Source organism: Podarcis tiliguerta (assembly GCF_965153285.1).
Source record: "Podarcis tiliguerta genome assembly, chromosome: 14".
Lineage (NCBI taxonomy): Eukaryota > Metazoa > Chordata > Lepidosauria > Squamata > Lacertidae > Podarcis > Podarcis tiliguerta.
Genome location: NC_139547.1, coordinates 25,642,903 through 25,662,168, shown reverse-complemented (window position 1 = coordinate 25,662,168; position 19,266 = coordinate 25,642,903). Strand labels below are relative to the sequence as shown.

The 19,266-nt window shown below is 44.4% G+C and overlaps 2 protein-coding genes across 11 annotated transcripts in view; both read left to right on the top strand.

Moving 5' to 3' along the window:
• DENND4A (DENN domain containing 4A) overlaps positions 1-5,805 on the top strand; it is a 64,943-nt gene extending 59,138 nt beyond the window's left edge. For all 3 annotated transcript variants that reach the window (XM_083411774.1, XM_083411773.1, XM_083411775.1), the window contains exon 31: positions 1,107-5,805. In XM_083411774.1, coding sequence (XP_083267900.1) covers positions 1,107-1,243 — 137 coding nt within the window. In that variant the 3' untranslated portion in view covers positions 1,244-5,805. The remainder of the gene's footprint in view (positions 1-1,106) is intronic.
• A 2,689-nt stretch (positions 5,806-8,494) lies between these two features.
• On the top strand, positions 8,495-18,730 carry INTS14 (integrator complex subunit 14). Of its 8 annotated transcripts, none has more exons than XM_083412098.1 (13): positions 8,495-8,661; positions 9,348-9,465; positions 10,795-11,058; positions 11,224-11,331; positions 11,945-12,100; positions 12,351-12,469; positions 13,820-13,962; positions 14,461-14,553; positions 14,954-15,098; positions 15,917-16,050; positions 16,423-16,541; positions 17,331-17,396; positions 18,366-18,730. In XM_083412098.1, exons 3-13 carry the CDS (start codon positions 10,837-10,839, stop codon positions 18,615-18,617), a joined length of 1,557 nt encoding a protein of 518 aa, XP_083268224.1. In that variant the 5' UTR covers positions 8,495-8,661; positions 9,348-9,465; positions 10,795-10,836; the 3' UTR covers positions 18,618-18,730. The 8 variants fall into 8 exon arrangements, with proteins under 8 accessions (XP_083268224.1, XP_083268229.1, XP_083268230.1 ...); XM_083412103.1 differs by having other exon boundaries at positions 8,510-8,661; positions 14,957-15,098; XM_083412104.1 differs by having other exon boundaries at positions 8,520-8,636; positions 14,957-15,098.
• Positions 18,731-19,266: the final 536 nt, after the last annotated feature.

Here is a 19,266-nt window from a genome sequence, read left to right as displayed (position 1 = left end):
ATCTTTCACAATCCTGTTTAGATGAAGTATAATAATTTAAACCTAGTTGCTTCTTTTCTGTAAAGCCAGACTCGTAAATAGCTATTTGCCTGTGTGCGGTGAAGATCACCTTCAGGCAACAAGAGTGGGGAAGATTTTATAAAGGGAATAAGAATGAGTTTATTCCTCTGACTCAGACTATTGATGGTCACTAAAAAGTGACCAAGCCATTTTCAAACCAAGGAATATGAAGAGGACTTTTTTTTTTAACTAACCAGGGTTTGTTTTAAAACAATAATCTCTTATTCATATTCATTCATTCATAACTCAGGATTAATGAAAACTCAGAGTAAATGCTGCAGAAATTTTTATTCTGAGCTGAAGGTTTTGCTCTGGCTTAATTCTAATGCATGCACCCATGGTTTAGCATTGTGCAAACCAGCCCAATTTGCAAGCAGCTACTATTTATTTGTTGCTGCCACTAAGTTGGAACACCACTAAGTTGGAAGCACAAGCCATTTGGGGGCCACCCATCAGCCCCCAATTGAGGTTATTGGTTTGTTTTGCTAATCTGGATATAACACATTTTTTAAAAGAAATTGTATGATGAAGTGCTTCAGGCAGGCTCTTTTGTGAAACATGAATGCAAAACTGTTGTCTAAAATGGCATCAGTCTCTTGAAAACACACACACACACACACACACACACACACACACAGTCAGTCAGTATTACAGAAAAGAACCAGACACTAATATTAACAATAGTAATAATTCATACATCACAAAAGCATATAAAATATATCTGTGTGGTGTACAACCACCTAACATATAAAATCAAACCTTAAAGAAACAGAAATGCAGGAATGGGTCACCTGACAAGGTTATAAAAAGAGTAAATCATTTTTATCAGGTTTGCTTCCTGAGTTGGTGCCTAAAGTCAGCCATGGACAGAGTGCCTTTTTCAGAATCCCCTATCTGAGCAGAGTCCACTGGGAAATCCCCCTGCCCCAAGAAATGAACCGGAGCTGGGCAGAAAACACTCCTAGTTCATAGCTATCCCGAAGCTAAAGCATTTCTGGCACCTGCTCCATTGTTCTGGTATAACCTCCCCCCTCCTGTCGTTACAGATGCTTTTGACAGAGAATACAAAATGGCTTACGACCGCCTTACAGTAAATCAGGTGAAGAGCACCCACAACTGTGATAGGCCTCCAAGTACAGGAGTGATGGAATGTCGAAAGATTTTTGGGGAGCCGTACCTTTAAAAAAAGAAACATTGCACCTAATGAATTGCAGCAGGGTTTGTATGAAGAAACAGAAAAGACTTCAGAAAGACTCTCAGCCTTCTCCATTTAAAAAAGCATCTTCAGCTTTGTTTTAAAATTAGGATTTCCAAGGGGGGAAATGTTGCTGGAATGACTTATGAGCCGTGGGCCAGAGTAGGCTCTCTTCGCTGTGGACAGTGTCTGCAAAACATGTAGGGGAGAAAACGGAATGGTCCATTGCAGAAAGCTTAAGCAGAGATGGACCAAAGTCATGTACTGAAAGTTTGCATGAATGAAATAAGCTTTTCAGAACTGTTTACATAGAAAGTTAAAAATGTCACAGAGCTCATACCAGAGTTGTATAATAACAGATTTTAAATTATTTATAGCAAGTTCATATTTTTTTAACTTTTTAAATTACTATAGTGAATCAAGTGATCCTGTTGCAGAAGCAATACTTTTGTCCTCCCTCAGAATATTGCTGTTTATAGCAACTGGTCTTTTTTGCAGATAAAGCCCTTCTCTCTTTCATTTTTTAAAAAGTAGTGTGGAAATATCGATGCTGTTCTCAATCGCAGTGCAGGTTGTAGTATTTCCTGTCCCTCCCCATAAGTGCACACTTAAAAGATTGCAGACTTTAGCTGACAAGTATTTCAAACTTGTATGAAGCTTTCATAAGTTACGTGCATTTGTCACTTTTAAGAATCCGACGTGGTTGGCTGTTGGGGAGCCACCGCTATACAGATAATCCGTTGCAAAGCCTGCCATTTAAAGAGCTACTTTAGGCATTCCAATGGGTCAAGATTTGCTCTGTAGGGTTGTGGACCTTTCCTCATCAAAATAACAAGCTTTGCACCAGAGGTTGGGAACCCTTTTCAGTCTGAGAGTCACATGTCCTCATGGAAAACCTCCCAGGTGTTGGGCCAGGCCAGAGTCAAAATTGGACAAGGGATGTGACTCTTACCATTGTACAATACGCTACATTCCAGCTATCCAAAACTCCGAGGTTGTGAAACACATAGCCCCACACCCTGCCCACCTCTCCATCCAGGCAAGCAGGAGGAAATGTCACAATTCTTCCCCCCCCCCCCGGCAATTCACTGCTTGCATTTATTTAATATTGGAAGATGCCCTCTTCAAAGCACCACACTTCGAACAAGTACCTCTTCCTGGGGAAACACATAGCCCCACACCCTGCCCACCTCTCCATCCAGACAAGCAGGAGGAATTGTCACAATTCATGTTTTCTGGGCTTGAACACATTGTACAGGGCAAATGATAGTAATACTAGGGCCACTAAATTCATAATGGAAGCCAATCCCATTGTACTGAGCCATAAAAATTTCTCTTGGGAGGGTTGGGTATATATGTTTGAGATCTTCACAATGCCATAAGGTTTGCCGTTGCTAGAAGAGTGTTTCCAAAAACAGACTTTAGAGATCCTCTTGGCAGCTTCCAATCTGAGCTAGTGTTGTTATTCAAGGCGGGCAAGCTCTTGTTCCACAGTGGCGGCTTTCCAGGGGTTTTAGTCTGTTGGTTGCTTCAAGATTCATAGGCAGAAGCCCTGGCCACCTGACACCCATTTGGCATCTGGGACACAGACAGGTGGCTGCTCTTCATCAGAAAGGCCCTTGCTCCCGAGAGCAGAATCCGCCATCTTGAAGCAACTCGGAATTATAACAATTCAAGGACACATTTCAGCCATACAAAAGCACCTGAGAGGGCACAGAGCCGAGTCGGTGAGGGAGTGGGCCCAGGTGGAATTCCAAGGGCCCAGGGCTATGATGTTCCCTACTTCTGCCCTATACCATATCAAAATCCATGGGCATAGCTAGGGGGGACAGGGGGCAGTTGCCCCCCAGTCAAAAATACACAGCTAACTGAGCTTCTCCCCCCACCAAAAAAGCCAAAACTCCTGGCTACACCCATTTCACAATCTGCTTTCAAAAGTCCCTGCAGTTTCCAAAGTGGTGTGTCATGTATTTCTGCTTCCATGGGCTGCTGCCTAAGAAGGACAAACCCAAAGCACCTCTGGGCATGTGGGAATGGGGGAATGGTGCTTTGGATCCCAGCCAAAGTGTATGGCAAGTCGCTTGGGGAAAATGCTTATATACAAACTGAAGGAAAGAACTGTATAATCTGTGGACCAAAATGTTCCAAAATGGAATTTAGGACAAGCTTGTTCAAACCGAAAATCTGGGTGCAATAGGATCATGTGGGTTGGGAAAGAGAATATAATCTACTTTGAGATAAGATGTGTATCAGATATATTAGATATCATTGCTTGTTTGCTAATATGCAAACATCATAGCAACTTCTTATTTTTTGTTGCATGGCTTCACACTGCTTGTGTTTCAAACCCAGATACTTTAAAATTTTGAGAACTGGAGAACATTATAGTGTCTTCTCTAATTTGCACATACATGTAGAGTTCCTTGTTTACAGGAAGATGTGCTGCCTATTCTGTCACCTCCTCCTGGTTTTTCTCCAGCTAATAGGTTCGGTTGGAGGCAGTGTCCTTCTGAATACCAGTTGCAGGAAACCACAGGATGGGACAGTGCTCTTGTGCTCAGGTCCTGCTTGCAGGTTTCTCACAGGCATCTGGTTGGCCACTGTGAGAACAGGATGCTGGACTAGATGGGCCATCGGCCTGATCCATCAGGCTCTTCTTATGGTCTTAGTATGCTAATAGTCATTTTGCATGGGGATTATTAACCTATGCCTTAGCAACTTGGTCTTAGACCTGAATCCAAAGAGCTACTTCAGGCATTTTGAATTTTTCTTTGTCTTTGAACAGCAGGTCCCTTTTGCCATGTCTCAAACTGTTTTTGAATCTGCTCCTGGATTCAGACAGCATGTGGGCCTGCTGCTCAAAAAACATTTAAGGCTGAAGCCTCTGTGGGTGTGTTGAAAGTGTAGTCTCTAAGGACACAATGAACTAGGAATTTCTCTTGCATAAGTCCCCCCTGCATCCTCTTGCATAGCTTCCATTCAATTCTGCGGGCTTGCATAGGAGAATTTCCTCGTGCATTTCCACACATCAGTACTCACCTTGCAATTACAGACAAACACAGGCAACTTTAAGAGAATGTCATCTCCATGAATTTTGTGACAAAGCTATGCCTCCTGATATAGTGGGTATAGAACTTTGGAAGCCACATTGCTAAGTACCTAGTAACGTGGGTGGGTGTTAATTTCTGTGTACAGTATCTGTGCTATGTTGTATTCACACAGTTATGTTGTGTAAGGAAAAGATGTGCACTGTGGTTGCCACAAATGTAAATAAGTCATTTCGTATTTGTATTGTGTAGAAGAAAGTAGAGTGCTGGTCAGCCTTTGAACTGCAACTTCTTGCTTCTGTTAGCTATGTAAAAGCCACTATTTTATAGCACTTTAGAGCTATGATGGAGAGCTTCTTCCTGAGCTCTGTCTGGTGTTTCTAGGGATACCAAGAAAGTGACAAATCAGATTCACTCATATATGGTATGTATAACCTGTCTGGGGGAATATGGTCTCACAAGGGTGTGTGTATGTGTGGGTGTGTCTACTGCTGTCTTAACATCAAAGTTTCAATTAACGTGACCGATAATTTTCCAGTTGCAGCACTTCCTAACAGCATAAGTGTGTATATACTAAGATCAAGCCCTCTAGGCTGGTGTGTTAGCTTGGTAAGAGAGAAGGATAGAGAGGGATATTGTCGTATTAATATGTTTGGCCTGAATTCAAGGAATTACTTCAAACATACTCAGTAGCTTGTGCACACCCAAAATATGTTTCAACGCCCCCCCTTTTGAATGGCTGATCCCCATTCTTATCACAAATTGTGATAAGCAAAAATCATCACCATGCATCTCTCTAGTGAAAACCATCACCACGGACACAAAATTAAATCTGATATGTCGGAGGTGGCCCATACATTCACTTAAAAACAAACATGGATTGAGTTTACATTTTTAATCTTTGTTATTGAAAGGCAGTTTTGAAATCTTTTTCCTTCTGTTTATAGTGAGTTGTCCTAATACTTAGGAACAGTTCTGTGTTTCCTACTGGTAATATAACAAAGCCTTTTATCCTTATGGTTCATGGTATCTGAAACATATTTGAGGCTTTTAAGTGCTTATTTTCTTCCTTTTTACTGTGTTCATAATCCTTGTAATGTTAGGTTTGCTCTTTGTACAGATATGGATTTATCAAGTAGATGACTTTAGTATTTCAATAGGAAATGCTTTATCCCAAAGACAGAAAATGGATATTCATTACATGTAAATGTGTGTATATATGGCATTATAAAGCAGGAGGTACAGCTGGTGGATTAATTTGCTAAAGAGCACTTTTACAAATGAATGGTTGTAGATTTGTACATATGTAATGTTTACATTTTATTTACCAACAAAGAATATCAGTTTTAAGTGTTTATTTTTGTTTTGAATTTGTAGGTCAATTTTAAGGTGTAAATTTCCATGTTCACAATGGAAAAAGCTGTGTTTTCCCCCATGAAATGTCCTAGAAAAATGATTCTATTTAAAATTTTACAATGGCTCAATAAAGAAAAGTGAACATGATCTTTGTGCTCTTTCTTTTGTCTTACGTTTATATTGAGGACAAGTAGTTGCAGTGTTTCTCCATCATTTCCAGGAGTCATAAGACTTCAGTAACCCTAATAGCAGTTTCCAGAGGGAGGTTCAGTGTCTTGCAGCGAAAATCAGAGTCTCGTGACACCTGAAAGCCTAAGAAACTTAGAGTAAGCACAAGCTTACTATAGCATAAACTTAGTATAGACCACAAATGCCTTATGTCAGAAATTTGTTAGTATTTAAAGTTCCACAAGTCTCTTAATATCAGTGGATTTTTTTATAAATATAGAAACTCATATTTGCAGCCTGAAAATGTCCTTTATTACACTGAAACTTGTGTGGGACTCCTTTGTGAATTGCATGTCACTAAGGCAGCTTCATGTACCGCAAGTATTTTTGAAAGCTCTAGTACCAGCAACATAATCTGATGATACTCGGTATCTTAAAATAAAGGTAAAGGTACCCCTGCCCGTACGGGCCAGTCTTGACAGACTCTAGGGTTGTGCGCTCATCTCACTCTAGAGGCCGGGAGCCAGCGCTGTCCGCAGACACTTCCGGGTCACGTGGCCAGCGTGACGAAGCTGCTCTGGCGAGCCAGCACCAGTGCAGCACACGGAAACGCCGTTTACGTTCCCACTATAAAGCGGTACCTATTTATCTACTTGCACTTAAGGGTGCTTTCGAACTGCTAGGTGGGCAGGAGCTGGGACCAAACGACGGGATTCACCCCGCCGCGGGGATTCGAACCGGCGACCATGCGATCGGCAAGTCCCCTCTCGTCACCTCTTAAAATATTCAGTAGCAAATATCAGAAGGGCAAGCTGCACACCCCAACATTTCCTAGTTGAAAAAAGGGCCTGCCTTTAACATCCTGTATTCTCTTGCCAAGCACCACATAAAACTTACATTTTTCTGAAGTCACTACTCTGCCTGCTCCATTTATTTAAAAATTAGGTTTGTTTTCCCCACTTAAGAGCAGGCTTATGCTCAGGCAACTAGCACTGCACTGAGGCCACCAAAGCCTCAGGCAACAGCAAAGGATTCAGAAGTACAGTGGTACCTCAGGTTAAGTACTTAATTCGTTCCGGAGGTCCGTACTTAACCTGAAACTGTTCTTAACCTGAAGCACCACTTTAGCTAATGGGGCCTCCTGCTGCCGCCGCGCCACCGGAGCACAATTTCTGTTCTCATCCTGAAGCAAAGTTCTTAACCTGAATCACTATTTCTGGATTAGCGGAGTCTGTAACCTGAAGCGTATGTAACCTGAGGTACCACTGTACCCGCAAGTAACCCCTCTGAATGAATGGAGAGTTAAAGATTACTGGGGCAACCCAGTCAGATGGGCAGCGTATATTACTATTACTGTTACTATTGGGCTGCCATACGTCCTGATTTTTGGAAATCAGGCAAATATCCTGGAAAACCGGCAACGGGGTTTAAATTGTGCCAAAAATGCCTTCAAAAGCTCCCAAACTCCAAAATTCTTGTACCAGTGTTTGCTGGCATTTTTCATGGATGTATGTGTGAATAGGAGGTTTCAAATGTGGTCAAGGCAAGTGGCATGCATATGTACATGGATGTGATGTGGATGTTGGCAAGCTGCACTTTGTGGATGAAGTCGCCAGGCATAAGCTGGTGGAGGTACCTAGGTGATGCTGTTAGATGATGGGCATCCCACTAACTTTCCATTAAAAAAAAACTTTCTAGGGATGTACGGAGGCAGTGAGGTTTCTCAAGACCACCGGTAGAAGCAATGAAATGAAATGAAGGACTTAAATTTCTAAATAAATCTACTTTTAGTATCCATTCTTTTTCTTCTGAAAATGGGATATCAAATACTGTACCCAAGTTTTATGGTGCCCCCCCCCCATCAGTACACATGAAGAGTGGACTGGTGAGAAGCATATAATAAATGAATCAATGACTCTTGAGATGCCCTCCACAAAAGACAAGCAGCAAGTAATTTGAGATTTCAACTAGGGCTAGAAGCTCTAGATTCTTTTTCTATGATTTGGCATTCTTTTATGAAATATACAGCAGAACCATCATTTTTAAGACAGCTCTTACCCTTGTCACAGGCCTCGCAAATCTGGAACCAAATTTAATAATCTGATAACGCTGATCATCTTAACTTGGATTTTGTACCTATTTTATAGTTTTGCTTTTTCACCTTTTAATTATCCTCTTTTGTTATAATTGACCTCTCTCTTTTATATACATGATAAAATGAAAATAATCTTTACAAAATAGGAAAAGCATGGACGCCCCCTCCCCACCCCGCAAACAAGCCTCTAGTTCCCCATTGCCAGACTCCCGTCATTAACACAGACTTTTAAAATTTATTATACGTAAGACACTCTGGGAGACAATTTGGCTGAAGAGTGGGATACAAATGCCCTAAATAAATTAAATAAATAAATAATCCAGTGTATTTGGAACATGCACATTCTTCTTTTTTAAAGAAAGTTATTTTTAAAAAATTAAGGTTGATTTTTTAAAAAATTGATCTGCAAGCTTACTTCCCCTCCCGCCCCAAAAAAACCCTTCTCTGCATTGTGGAGATGCAAGGAAAGCCGATCCCTGTATTCAAAACCAAAAGCCGTGCAGGGAAACAGCTCCTGCTCTCGCGGTTGATAAAATGCCCTCCTCCGCCCTCGAGCTTCACTTGCCGCAACTGAGCTTGCGCGAGGCCAACCGAGCCGCGCGTGCCCAGTAAGTGCTTTGTAAGGGCCGCTTTCTAAAGCCGGCCCCAAAGGCTGCGGTTAGAGCAGCAGCGGGGAAGGAATTACGGGGTGGCCCAACATGGCGGCGGTGCGCGGGTGAGGTCCCCATCCCGGATGGAAAGTACGATTTACATTCACACATCCCAACAGAGTGCGGCTGGGAGCTCCCCCTTCTCTAATTGGACGGGGCCACCAGTTCCTTTTCCAGCCCCCTTTTCTTTCCTACTTCCTACGTGCCACCACATACTTTCCCTCTTGTCCACATAATGGGCATGATGATGGCTGCTGTTGTTTGTGTGCGGCTTCCTTCGTCAGAGCCAGGCAAGCCCCTTCCCCGAGCTGCTCACGACCTAAAAGCAACTACCAGCCACGATAGCTATACGTTCCCTCCACTGTTGGGGAGGGACACACACGTGTTTGGCTCAGCGGTGGAGCACCTGCCTTGAGTTCTGGGGGGTCCCAGGCTCGGTCCTTTACACCCCCGGGTGCGGTTGTGGGGGTTGGGGAACGACTGCTGGCCCGAACCCCCCGGTAGGCTGCTGCCAGCCAGTGTAGGCAATGCAGAACTGGATGGACCTTCATAGTGTGGCTCTGTGCATAAGACTGCATGCGTCTGAATGCCCGTTTCTGGAAATTGCATGTGGGGAAATAGTGCTGCTCTTGCACTCAGGTCCTGGTTAGGGGTGGGGTGTCCTTTTAGGGGGTACCTTGGTTGGCCACTGTGAGAACGGGATGCTGGGCTAAAGGGCCACTGGTCTGATAGAACAGGGAAATTCTTAACATTGTTCTCTTCTTTTGTTGTTAAAGCAGCCACAGCCGAGGGAGAAACAAAGGCAGCTAAGGGGCTAAATGTGAGCAAACGCACATAGGTTTGCTTCAGACTCCTTCGCACAGTTGGGATGCAGCCAGAAGCCACAGAGAAAAGGTGAGTTTGTGAGGGTTTTGACAAATGGGAGAGAGGTTGCAAGCTTCTCAGGACGTATTTTCTGCATATACTGGTATCGTTCCTCCTTCTTTTTGCCCACACTAATGTGGTGCTTTAAGGTGCTACAAAACCCCTTGTTGGCATTGCTGCAGCATGGCTACCCCTTTGGAATTCACTCTTGACCCTCATCTTAGATTCAGAATGTCACCAACTATTAGGTAATGCTCCAATGTTTCCACCAATTTGTCCTCTTCCCTCAGACTCTTCTTACCATCCCTTGCACTCCAAATAGGTGCTGCCTCTCTCCTTTTCTATGCATTTTTTGGCCTCTTTTATGCTATCCATTCCCTTATAGGTAATGTACTGCTCTTCCTTCACCAATTTCCCCCTTCTCAGATTTTCTTTATTATCCTTAATTGGCTTGCTGTGCTTGTGTTGACCGTCCCTCAACCACACAGTGCCAGCATGCATATTTGTAATTTTTCCCTAGGTTCCTTTTTTGTTTTGTTTTAATATTTATTTTATTTATTATTATTACATTAATAGCTGCCACTTAGCAGATGTTTTCTGGGGAGCTCACTCTCTGGTTCCATTTCTCTCCTTGCAACACCACCTGTTTATTTATATACCAGTTTTTGGCCCTGCCCTAGGTAATGAAAGGAATTAGTTGTTTCTAAGATTATTTTATTATCATTTATTTGGTGCATTAGCCTCCTACTAAAAGTTTAAGCAACTTACGAAAAGGCTAGAAGCCAAAAAGTCATAATATTTCAATAAAATTATTCCAACAACCCACAAGGAAAACCTCCTGATTTGCAGGAGGTGTTATTATATATTATTATATTATATATTTATATATAATATATTATATAATATATATTATATATATTATATATTTGAGGGACGCGGGTGGCGCTGTGGGTTAAAGCCTCAGCACCTAGGGCTTGCCGATCGAAAGGTCGGCGGTTTGAACCCCCGCGGCGGGGTGCGCTCCCGTTGTTCGGTCCCAGCGCCTGCCAACCTAGCAGTTCGAAAGCACTCTCGGGTGCAAGTAGATAAATAGGGACCGCTTACTAGCGGGAAGGTAAACGCCGTTTCCGTGTGCGGCTCTGGCTCGCCAGAGCAGCGATGTCACGCTGGCCACGTGACCTGGAAGTGTCTTCGGACAGCGCCGGCCCCCGGCCTCTTTGAGTGAGATGGGCGCACAACCCTAGAGTCTGTCAAGACTGGCCCGTACGGGCAGGGGTACCTTTACCTTTACCTTATTATATATTTAATTTGAAAAAGGTTAAAACTGATGGGCATTTATTTCCATTTCTTCCTCCACAGCAATTTCCTCTTGCACATTTGATAGAACAAAGAAGGGACACCATGCCGACTGTGGTGGTGATGGATGTGTCCCTCTCAATGACCCGGCCAGTCTCAATTGAGGGCTCTGAAGAATATCAGCGGAAACATCTTGCAGCTCATGGCCTGACCATGCTGTTTGAACACATGGCAACCAACTACAAACTGGAATTCACTGCTTTGGTTGTGTTTTCATCCCTCTGGGAACTGATGGTTCCCTTCACAAGAGACTACAATACGCTCCAGGTACAAAACATAAAGGCGGAGAAATATTTTTGTTGCATTGTAAATATGAATTAGGACTGATTGTCATTCTCAAAACTCCAACTCAGTCCTGTATAATTGAGCAGCAAGTTGCATGTAGAGTATTTTTCTAACCCCAACCAACTAGTATGTAACTTGTGTTGACAGGAAGCCCTGAGTAATATGGACGATTATGACAAAACATGCTTGGAGTCTGCTCTGCTCGGGGTTTGCAATATTGTGCAACAGGAATGGGGGGCTGCCATTCCCTGCCAGGTAAGATTTTAGACTATTCCAGATGATGACTGCTATAAATTAGGGTTCAGGATTGAGCAGACTACATACATCTGCAGGAAACAACTTCACATCCTGGTAAGGTGTACTAAGCATACCCTTTTTTGTGAGCAAGGAGTATCCTGTCAGAAAGTTATCCTTGCCACTCAGTACTTTCTGTTTGCCTCTTTTGCCTCAGGAGTATTAGTTGATGGAGCGGGTTGTATCTCTGAGGTTTCCTTTTGGCCTAAGAGCTTCTAGTTTCTTCGGCCCTTATTAAACACTGTCACATCCTGTATAATTCTAATGCATGGGGGCCTTCCTATAGAGGTTCACATGATGTACTACTAGCAAAGAGAGGCCTGAAGGCACATTCAAATCTCACATGGGAAAACACCCCAAGGACTTGGGAAAGAAATAATGATTTCATAGGCTGGCCTTTCCAACAAGTCTGAGTTAAGCTGTTATAATTCCCATATTGCAGGTGGAAAGCTGAGGATGTGAAATCTCAAACTGGTACTTCTATAATCGACTAACAAGTGCTTGCAGCATGGGATAGTTTTTGGAGATCAACATGTTTGTTGGGTCACTGCTTCTCTTGTTCCCTCCTTGCTAGGTTGTCCTTGTTACTGATGGCAGCTTGGGCATTGGAAGGGGCTCTCTCCGACACTCTTTGGCTACTCTTGGCCAACGAACTGAAAGCAACCGGTTCCCTCTGCCTTTTCCTTTCCCATCAAAGCTATACGTCATGTGCATGGCCAATCTGGAGGAGGTGAGTCCTCTTTGGCTTTAAACAAGGTTTGCTCTTGGTTTGTCTGCAGAAGACAAACCACAAGCCTGAGTTTGGATTTTATGATGAGATAAATAATGGCTTAGCTCACAGCAGTTCAGCAGCAGCAAGACCAGAGAAGCAGAATGGGGCAATTGCCTCTCCAGGAAGCTGCCTGCTTGCACAAAGCTATAGTTTGGCATTACATGCAACTGGGACACTGTGTGTGAAGTTGTGCTTTCTTTTGTTAAAGCTCCAGAGCTCAGATTCTTTAGATTGTCTTGAACGGCTCATAGACTTAAACAACGGAGAGGGCCAGATTTTTACTATTGATGGACCCCTTTGCTTGAAGAATGTGCAGTCCATGTTTGGGTGAGTACACCTGTGATCAGCATTGCTGTGTAAATGCTATCCTTCAACACAGAGTCTTGCATGACATGGTGTGGGTTTGTTTCCTTCTCTTCCTACCTAGCACAGATAAGTTATTGGGTAACTTTTCCACCAATATAATTCAGTCTTCTGATCCTAATGTGTCCTCTGCCTTTCGGTTGTGACCATTATCCCTTCTTGTTTGTCTGCAAGGTTAGTTTCCTCCACAGTCCTGCCCCCCCCCCCGAGTAATTACTAATATTTGATGGTAATTATCATAGACACATAACATTTGAAGGGACCCTGAGGGTCATTTAGTGTGCCCCCTTGAAATTCAGGAATCTCAACTAACGCATCCATGACAGATGGCCGTCCAAAATTAGTGCTATAAACATTGAGTTGCATGGTATTTTGAGGAGAAAATCAGGAATGGTCACAGTCCAGCCACAGTTAAGTACAAAGTCTCACTAATGTTAATACTTTGATGAATTGGGCTTTACAATGCTTAACTTTGGCTGGCTGGTGCTCCAGCTGCCATGTTTGCTCCAAAGTACAAGATAGATAAAGTAAATGAAATGAACAGATAAGACAAGACATAAATTTTGGGAGGAAAAGATCATGAGTTGCACACAATTCTGTTGGCAGGATAGTAATTTAATCATATGACATTGCTACATAAATTGGCTTCTCTATGAATCCTCCATTCCCCTTGCTTCCAAAGCAGAGCTCTCCAAATTTGACAGATAAAACTCTTGGAATTGTGGTTTTCCGTGTATTGTAGGAGATTTGTTGTCATTTTCACTCTTAGAAACTACAGTGCCTGCTTCCTTAATGGAGTCTATGGCAGCTTAAGCTAGTTTAAGACCAGTTTAACTGTGTAGCTATGTCATAGAGAACTCCTAGGATCATAAGAAACTGCCTTATCCTTACACCTCATTTGCCTATCTAGCTCAGTATTGTTTACACCAGCCTTTCCCAGCCTTTGGTCTTCCAGATGTTGGACCACAGCTCCCATAATCTCTTATTAGCTGTGGTGGCTAGAGTCTTTCCCTGCCTACCTAGAAGTGCCTTGGATTGAACCTGGGACCTTTTACCACTGACCTATCGTTTAACTTCTCTCCCAGCATCATCTACAAAGGGCCTTATTTATCACTGATCTTATGGCCGCTTTCTTCTTTCTGATGAAAAAATTCCTGTTGCTTGAAAGCTCACATAATTCTTTGCAACTAGAAATGAATAGTCATACAAAATATGTCTTGTCACCAGTCTTCCCACCCATTAAACATCATCCAAACAAGCTCCTTCTTGTTTGGATTTAACTTTTGGTTTTAATGATAAGCTCTCTTGTTCTAGAAAGCTAATAGACGTAGCTTACACCCCCTTCCATGCTGTTCTGAAATGCGGCCATTTGTCTTCGGATGTGCAAGCCTTTCCAAGGCCGGAGCCTTTCATTATAGATGAGGAAATCGATCCTGTCCCTAAAACAATTAATACAGGTAAGTAGCTGCTTCTTTTCTGGCAACAACTTTGATTTAGCTCCTCCTCCTCCTCAGCAGTTTCTTCCTCTGACTTGGGCTGTGGAATGTATCCATCCGTCCCACTTCTGACACTTAGTATTGAAAGCTCTAAATGACTCAGGCCCCAAGGATGTGGAAGACTGCCTCCTTCCCTATGGACACTCTCAGGGGTTGTGATCGTCAGAGGGGGACTTCTTGGTTGTTCCACCACTCTCAGAAGCTTGAGGGAGGGTGGCCCAGGAGAGGGTATTCTTAGTCGCAGGCCCCAAGCCTGGGATTTGTAACTGAGGATAAACCACTGAGGTGTGGTTGGATTCCACTTTGGAATGGTCCTGGTCTACTTTTGAGAGGGCCAGGGGCATGTGTGAGATGGTGTGTTCCTGTTTAGACATTATGTGGGTGTGTGGAAGAAATCCCCAGCTGGCGTGTTTTTTGAAATCTGATCCCCTACCTTCTCTCTGTTTTCCCCCCTTTCAGATTTGGAAATAGTTGGGTTTATTGACATAGCGGATATCTCCAGTCCCCCCGTGCTATCTAGGCATTTGGTGTTGCCTATTGCTCTCAACAAAGGTGAGCCCTTTTGCTCTCTCCCCTCCCCACACCCAGAAGTGACAACTCTGTATTTTTAGTCTATTGATCACTGATCTGGGCAGTGTGTGGTGTGTTGGTTAGAGTCCTGGGCTAGGACCTGGGAGACAAGGATTCAAATCCCCACTTGACCATGATGCTCCCTGAGTGACTTTGGGAGCCAGTCACGATCTCTCAACCTAGCCTACCTTGCAGGGTTGATAAAGGGATGAACTGTGGAGGGGGAGAACACAAACTTGAGTTCCTTGCAGGAAAAAAGTGGGATATAAGCATAATAAAAAATGATATCTAAGCAGTAGTAGTAGTAGCAATAACAACCACCACCACCACCCCAGTGAGAGGAGGCAAGTTCTGATAGCGTCTTATTTTCCCTTTTCCCTAGAAGGAGATGAGGTGGGTCCTGGGATTGCTGATGAGGTTGAAGACGAGAATTCGGCTAATCAGATAGCGGGCAAGATCCCGAACTTCTGTGTGTTGCTTCATGGGAGCCTGAAAGTCGAAGGCATGGTGGCTATTGTGCAGTTAGGGTATGAAGGGTCCGGGGGATTGGGGGGGGGGCTTGTGGTTCTGGAGAACAGAGATGTTAATGGCTAGAATTGTATGTATTTGGGGCCAGTGATTGATGTTCAGTTCATTTCAGTATTGGAAAAGGGAGACTGGATTTAACTACCAGATGTCCTTTGATGGGTGACTTATGTCCGCCACAACAAGGCAGGGGTTCCAGAAGCTTCTGAAACAGGGGTGGGAAAGCCTTTGTTCTGCCTGAGGGCCACATTCACTCCAAGTAATCTTCCAGGGGCTGCATATCAGTGGTGGGCGGGGTCAAAGGCAAACAGAGGATGGAGCAAAACAGGCAGTTCTTGCCATTATACACAGTAGGTAACATGCCAGCCACAGAAAACCCAAGAGATTTCTACGCTCACCCACATATCCCTGTAGCCAGGCAAAAGCCCTCAGGGAGGGGGTCACAGAGCAGAGCCAGCCAGGGGCCTGGGGAAGAGTCACAAGGGCCACATTTGGAAACTTCCACAGCAGAGGCCCAGTCTTGGAGCAAAGTGATCCTAAACATTTCCTGAAAATTCATAGAAGAAGAGGGCAGGTAGAAGTTTGTGAAATAATGCCTGGCATGGAGAAAGTGGATAACACCAGAATGCATGGACATCCAGTGAAGCTGAATGCTGGACGATTCAGGTCAGAGAAAATAAAACACTTCATTCAGTGCATAGTTAAGCTATGGAAATTGCTCCCCTGGGAAGCAGTGATGGCCACCAACCAATATCGTTTTAAAAGAGGACATGGAGGAGAATGGTAGAACTGCTTGTGGATGTTCTCCTTTTCTTTTCAGCCCTGAATGGTATGGGATGCTGTATTCTCAGGCTGACAGCAAGAAGAAGTCCAACCTGATGATGTCTCTCTTTGAGCCGGGTCCGGAGCCTCTTCCTTGGCTGGGGAAGATGGCCCAACTTGGCCCCATCTCAGGTAGGGGTCATGCCTGTCTGAATGGTTCTAGCAATCCCTTTGGTGTTTGAGACATTAGTCTTCCCAAGCCCATTTCCTCCCCTGTTGGGTCCATGAGTTCTACACCACAGCTTCCCTGTTCAGTGAAGGCTCCAGATGTAGTTCCCTCTTTTTGCTCACAGAACTGTCCCAACCATTGGTGTGCAAATGGTGAGGTTCTGTGCACCCAGGAACTTTTGGTGTGCATGTTCTACCTTGGATCAAGGGCTCTTGTGTCCTGCGTATCTCTTCACAATTTTTTAGAGTCCCCTTTTCAAGCATCCAGTCCATATGTCCAGTTGCTTTGCTTGCTTGGAAGTGGTCTTGTTCTTCAGCGATTCATTTTCCTTTCAGATGCTAAAGAGAACCCATATGGCGAAGACGACAACAAGAGTCCCTTTCCGTTGCAACCCAAGAATAAACGCAGCTATGCACAGAATGTAACAGTGTGGATTAAACAAAATGGCCTCCAGGTGAGCAGAGAGCTGAATTCAAAGCCCACAGGCAGGCATCCACTTTCTCTTGTGCTCCCAGGTCTGTGTGTGGGAGGGGATTCTCAAGAGGCTTTCAGTTTGATAGACGCTCCACGGTGGGGGGGGGGGGAGCCCAGAAGGTTGGGTCTGTTTTCTTGAAAGGCCACCCCCCCCCCCCCGCGCCTTCAATGTGCAGCCCCAGAGCACATGGAACAGCCTTTTACACCAACCTGCTGCTGGACAACGGCTGCGGGGAGTAGGAGTTATGAGTGCTGAACCAGAACCTGGGAGACCAGAGTTCAAGTCCCTCAGCATAACCTACCTTGCAGGCTGGTTGTGAGGATGAAATGGGGAGGGAGGGGCAGAACCCCATATGCCCCCTTCAGCTCCTGGGGGGATGGGGGAGAGGTAGGGCTGTAAATGCAGTACTCCTTCTCAGTAGACTCGGGCAAGATGTACTAACCTCTCTGCCTCAGTTCTCCAGCCATAATAAAAGCATGAAGACTATCTGGAGGTTTCTGTTGGTGCAAAAAGCTGTGGCTGGCTTCTGGGTGTGGGCAGATCACCTTGGTGCTCACAGCATTCATGTCAGCCTGCTGTCAACTTCTGGTACAGTTCCAAGGTTTCTGAGCAGTAAAGCGTATACCCCATTAAGAATGCTACTGTGTGGGAAGGGGGTTTGAGGGTGTGTGGTGGTGAAGTTGTCCTTTTTTGTACCTGTAAGGGGGTGAGGGATGAAGTTTCAAGCTCCAGCAAGCCAGGCATATTTTTCTTTTCCCTTCCCCGCAGACAGATGTGCAGAAGATACTTAGGAATGCAAGGAAGCTCCCTGAAAAAACACAGACCTTCTACAAGGTGAGAGCGGCAGGCTCCCGTGGCACCCTGGTCTCCAGGGACTCCCTTGCATAGGCGAATAAATTGCAATTCACTTTTCTTCCCTGGTAGAACAGAGGAGCTAGTTGTGTCTTAGCAGCAGGAAGAGCTGGCATAGTTGGCTTAGAGCAGCTGTTCTCCAGCTCAGGGCTGGAGAGCCCTGGTTTGTACTTGGTTGGTTCAGAGGTTTCTCAGTGGAGGAGTCAGTAGCTGGAGGCTAACTTCCCTGAAAGAGGACAGTGTAACCCCCCTTCCTGTGTAACGTGCAGTTGTGTGTGTTCTGAAGCGCACTCTTCGTTAACATACAAGGAAATAGCCAGTGCTCTGCTTAAATGAACTGTACACCTCCACAGGTGCACTCCAGAATCCTTTGCAACATGCACGGATCCTTGGCAGACAACAGCAGCGTGTATGCTAGTACTACCCAGTGAGACAAAGTGTAGAAGCCTCTGGCCTTAATGCATTTAAAACAGGGATAAGGAATCTGTGGCTCTCCAGATGTTTGATTCAACACACACACCCAGCAAAAACACATACCCAGCAACATCTGGAGAGCAACACACATCCTCTATCCTTGATTTTAGAAGACCTGTTTAGAGTGAATGATTAACTCATTCTACTTTAGTGTTGCACTAGATTTTTTATTTTCCCCCATTCAGATGACATTATAATTTTAAGACCTCCCAGTACTGCACAAGTGCTTGATTAGAAAGCGTTCTATCTTCAGTGGAGGCTGGTTCACTAGGGAGAATGGGGAACAGTAAAAGATCGCACTGGCTGTCAGCTTCCTCCTCCATTGTCTCAGTGTTGCACTTGTAGAAAGTTGGGGAGGAAGTCTGGGATAAAACTAAGTTGACTCAAGCTCCACCTACTGTTGGCCTCCTGCGTTACACCCTATCAGTCTCAACTGACACCAGGACTGCTCTTTTTCTCTCTCCAACTCCTTTCTAGGAGCTGAATCGCTTACGAAAGGCAGCCTTAGCCCTTGGGTTTTGGGACCTGTTGAAAGGCGTAGCAGATATACTCGAAAGGGAATGCACCCTCCTGCCAGACACAGCCCACCCAGATGCCGCCTTCCAGCTTACCCACGCTGCTCAGCAGCTCAAAATGGCAGGCAGTGGCACCTCGGAATATGCCACCTATGACCACAACATCACCCCTCTGCAGACAGACTTCTCCAGCAGTGGGACGGAGCGCCTGTGATGACCCTCTAAAGCGAAACTTTGCCCATCATTGATTGTTTTCTTAACTGTTGTATTCCAAGCTTGCTCTGTAAGGGCAGACTGAACTTTATTATTAAATTTGTTACATTTTCATCCTTATTTCCTTCCTATCACAGGCCCTGAGGAAGGGAGAATTTAGAAATCCCTAAAACCAACACAGTACTCCTGAAATCCGTCATACCATTTCAAAGGTTTCCTGAACAAGGAATGTAAAAAGACATCAACAGTGGGGATTTTTGCACCATAGGGCTATTTAGGTAAACCACTGTCAGTTGCGGAGATAAATCTTTCCCTGCACTTTGGTTCTACAGCACTAAGATTTGACATAGCTCCCATGGCTTGAATAGTGAATCAGCTGGTGTCATTTTACATCAGGTGATTGACTGCTGGGCAGCCCTGCCCCCCATCAAAACAGCTTATAGAAGATGGTCTGGAACTGGCTAGATCAAGTCCCCCACCTCTGCTCTGGAGAGAAAGTTAGGACAACTATTTTTTCTGGAAGCTGGGCTGTGTAAAGAAAAAGTAAAAAACAACAACCCCTGCTGCTATTTAAACAGTGTGACTGGCATGCACTTTTGATGTACGTTTAAGAGTCTGGTTCTCAAATGGTAGCACTTTTTAAATTCCCC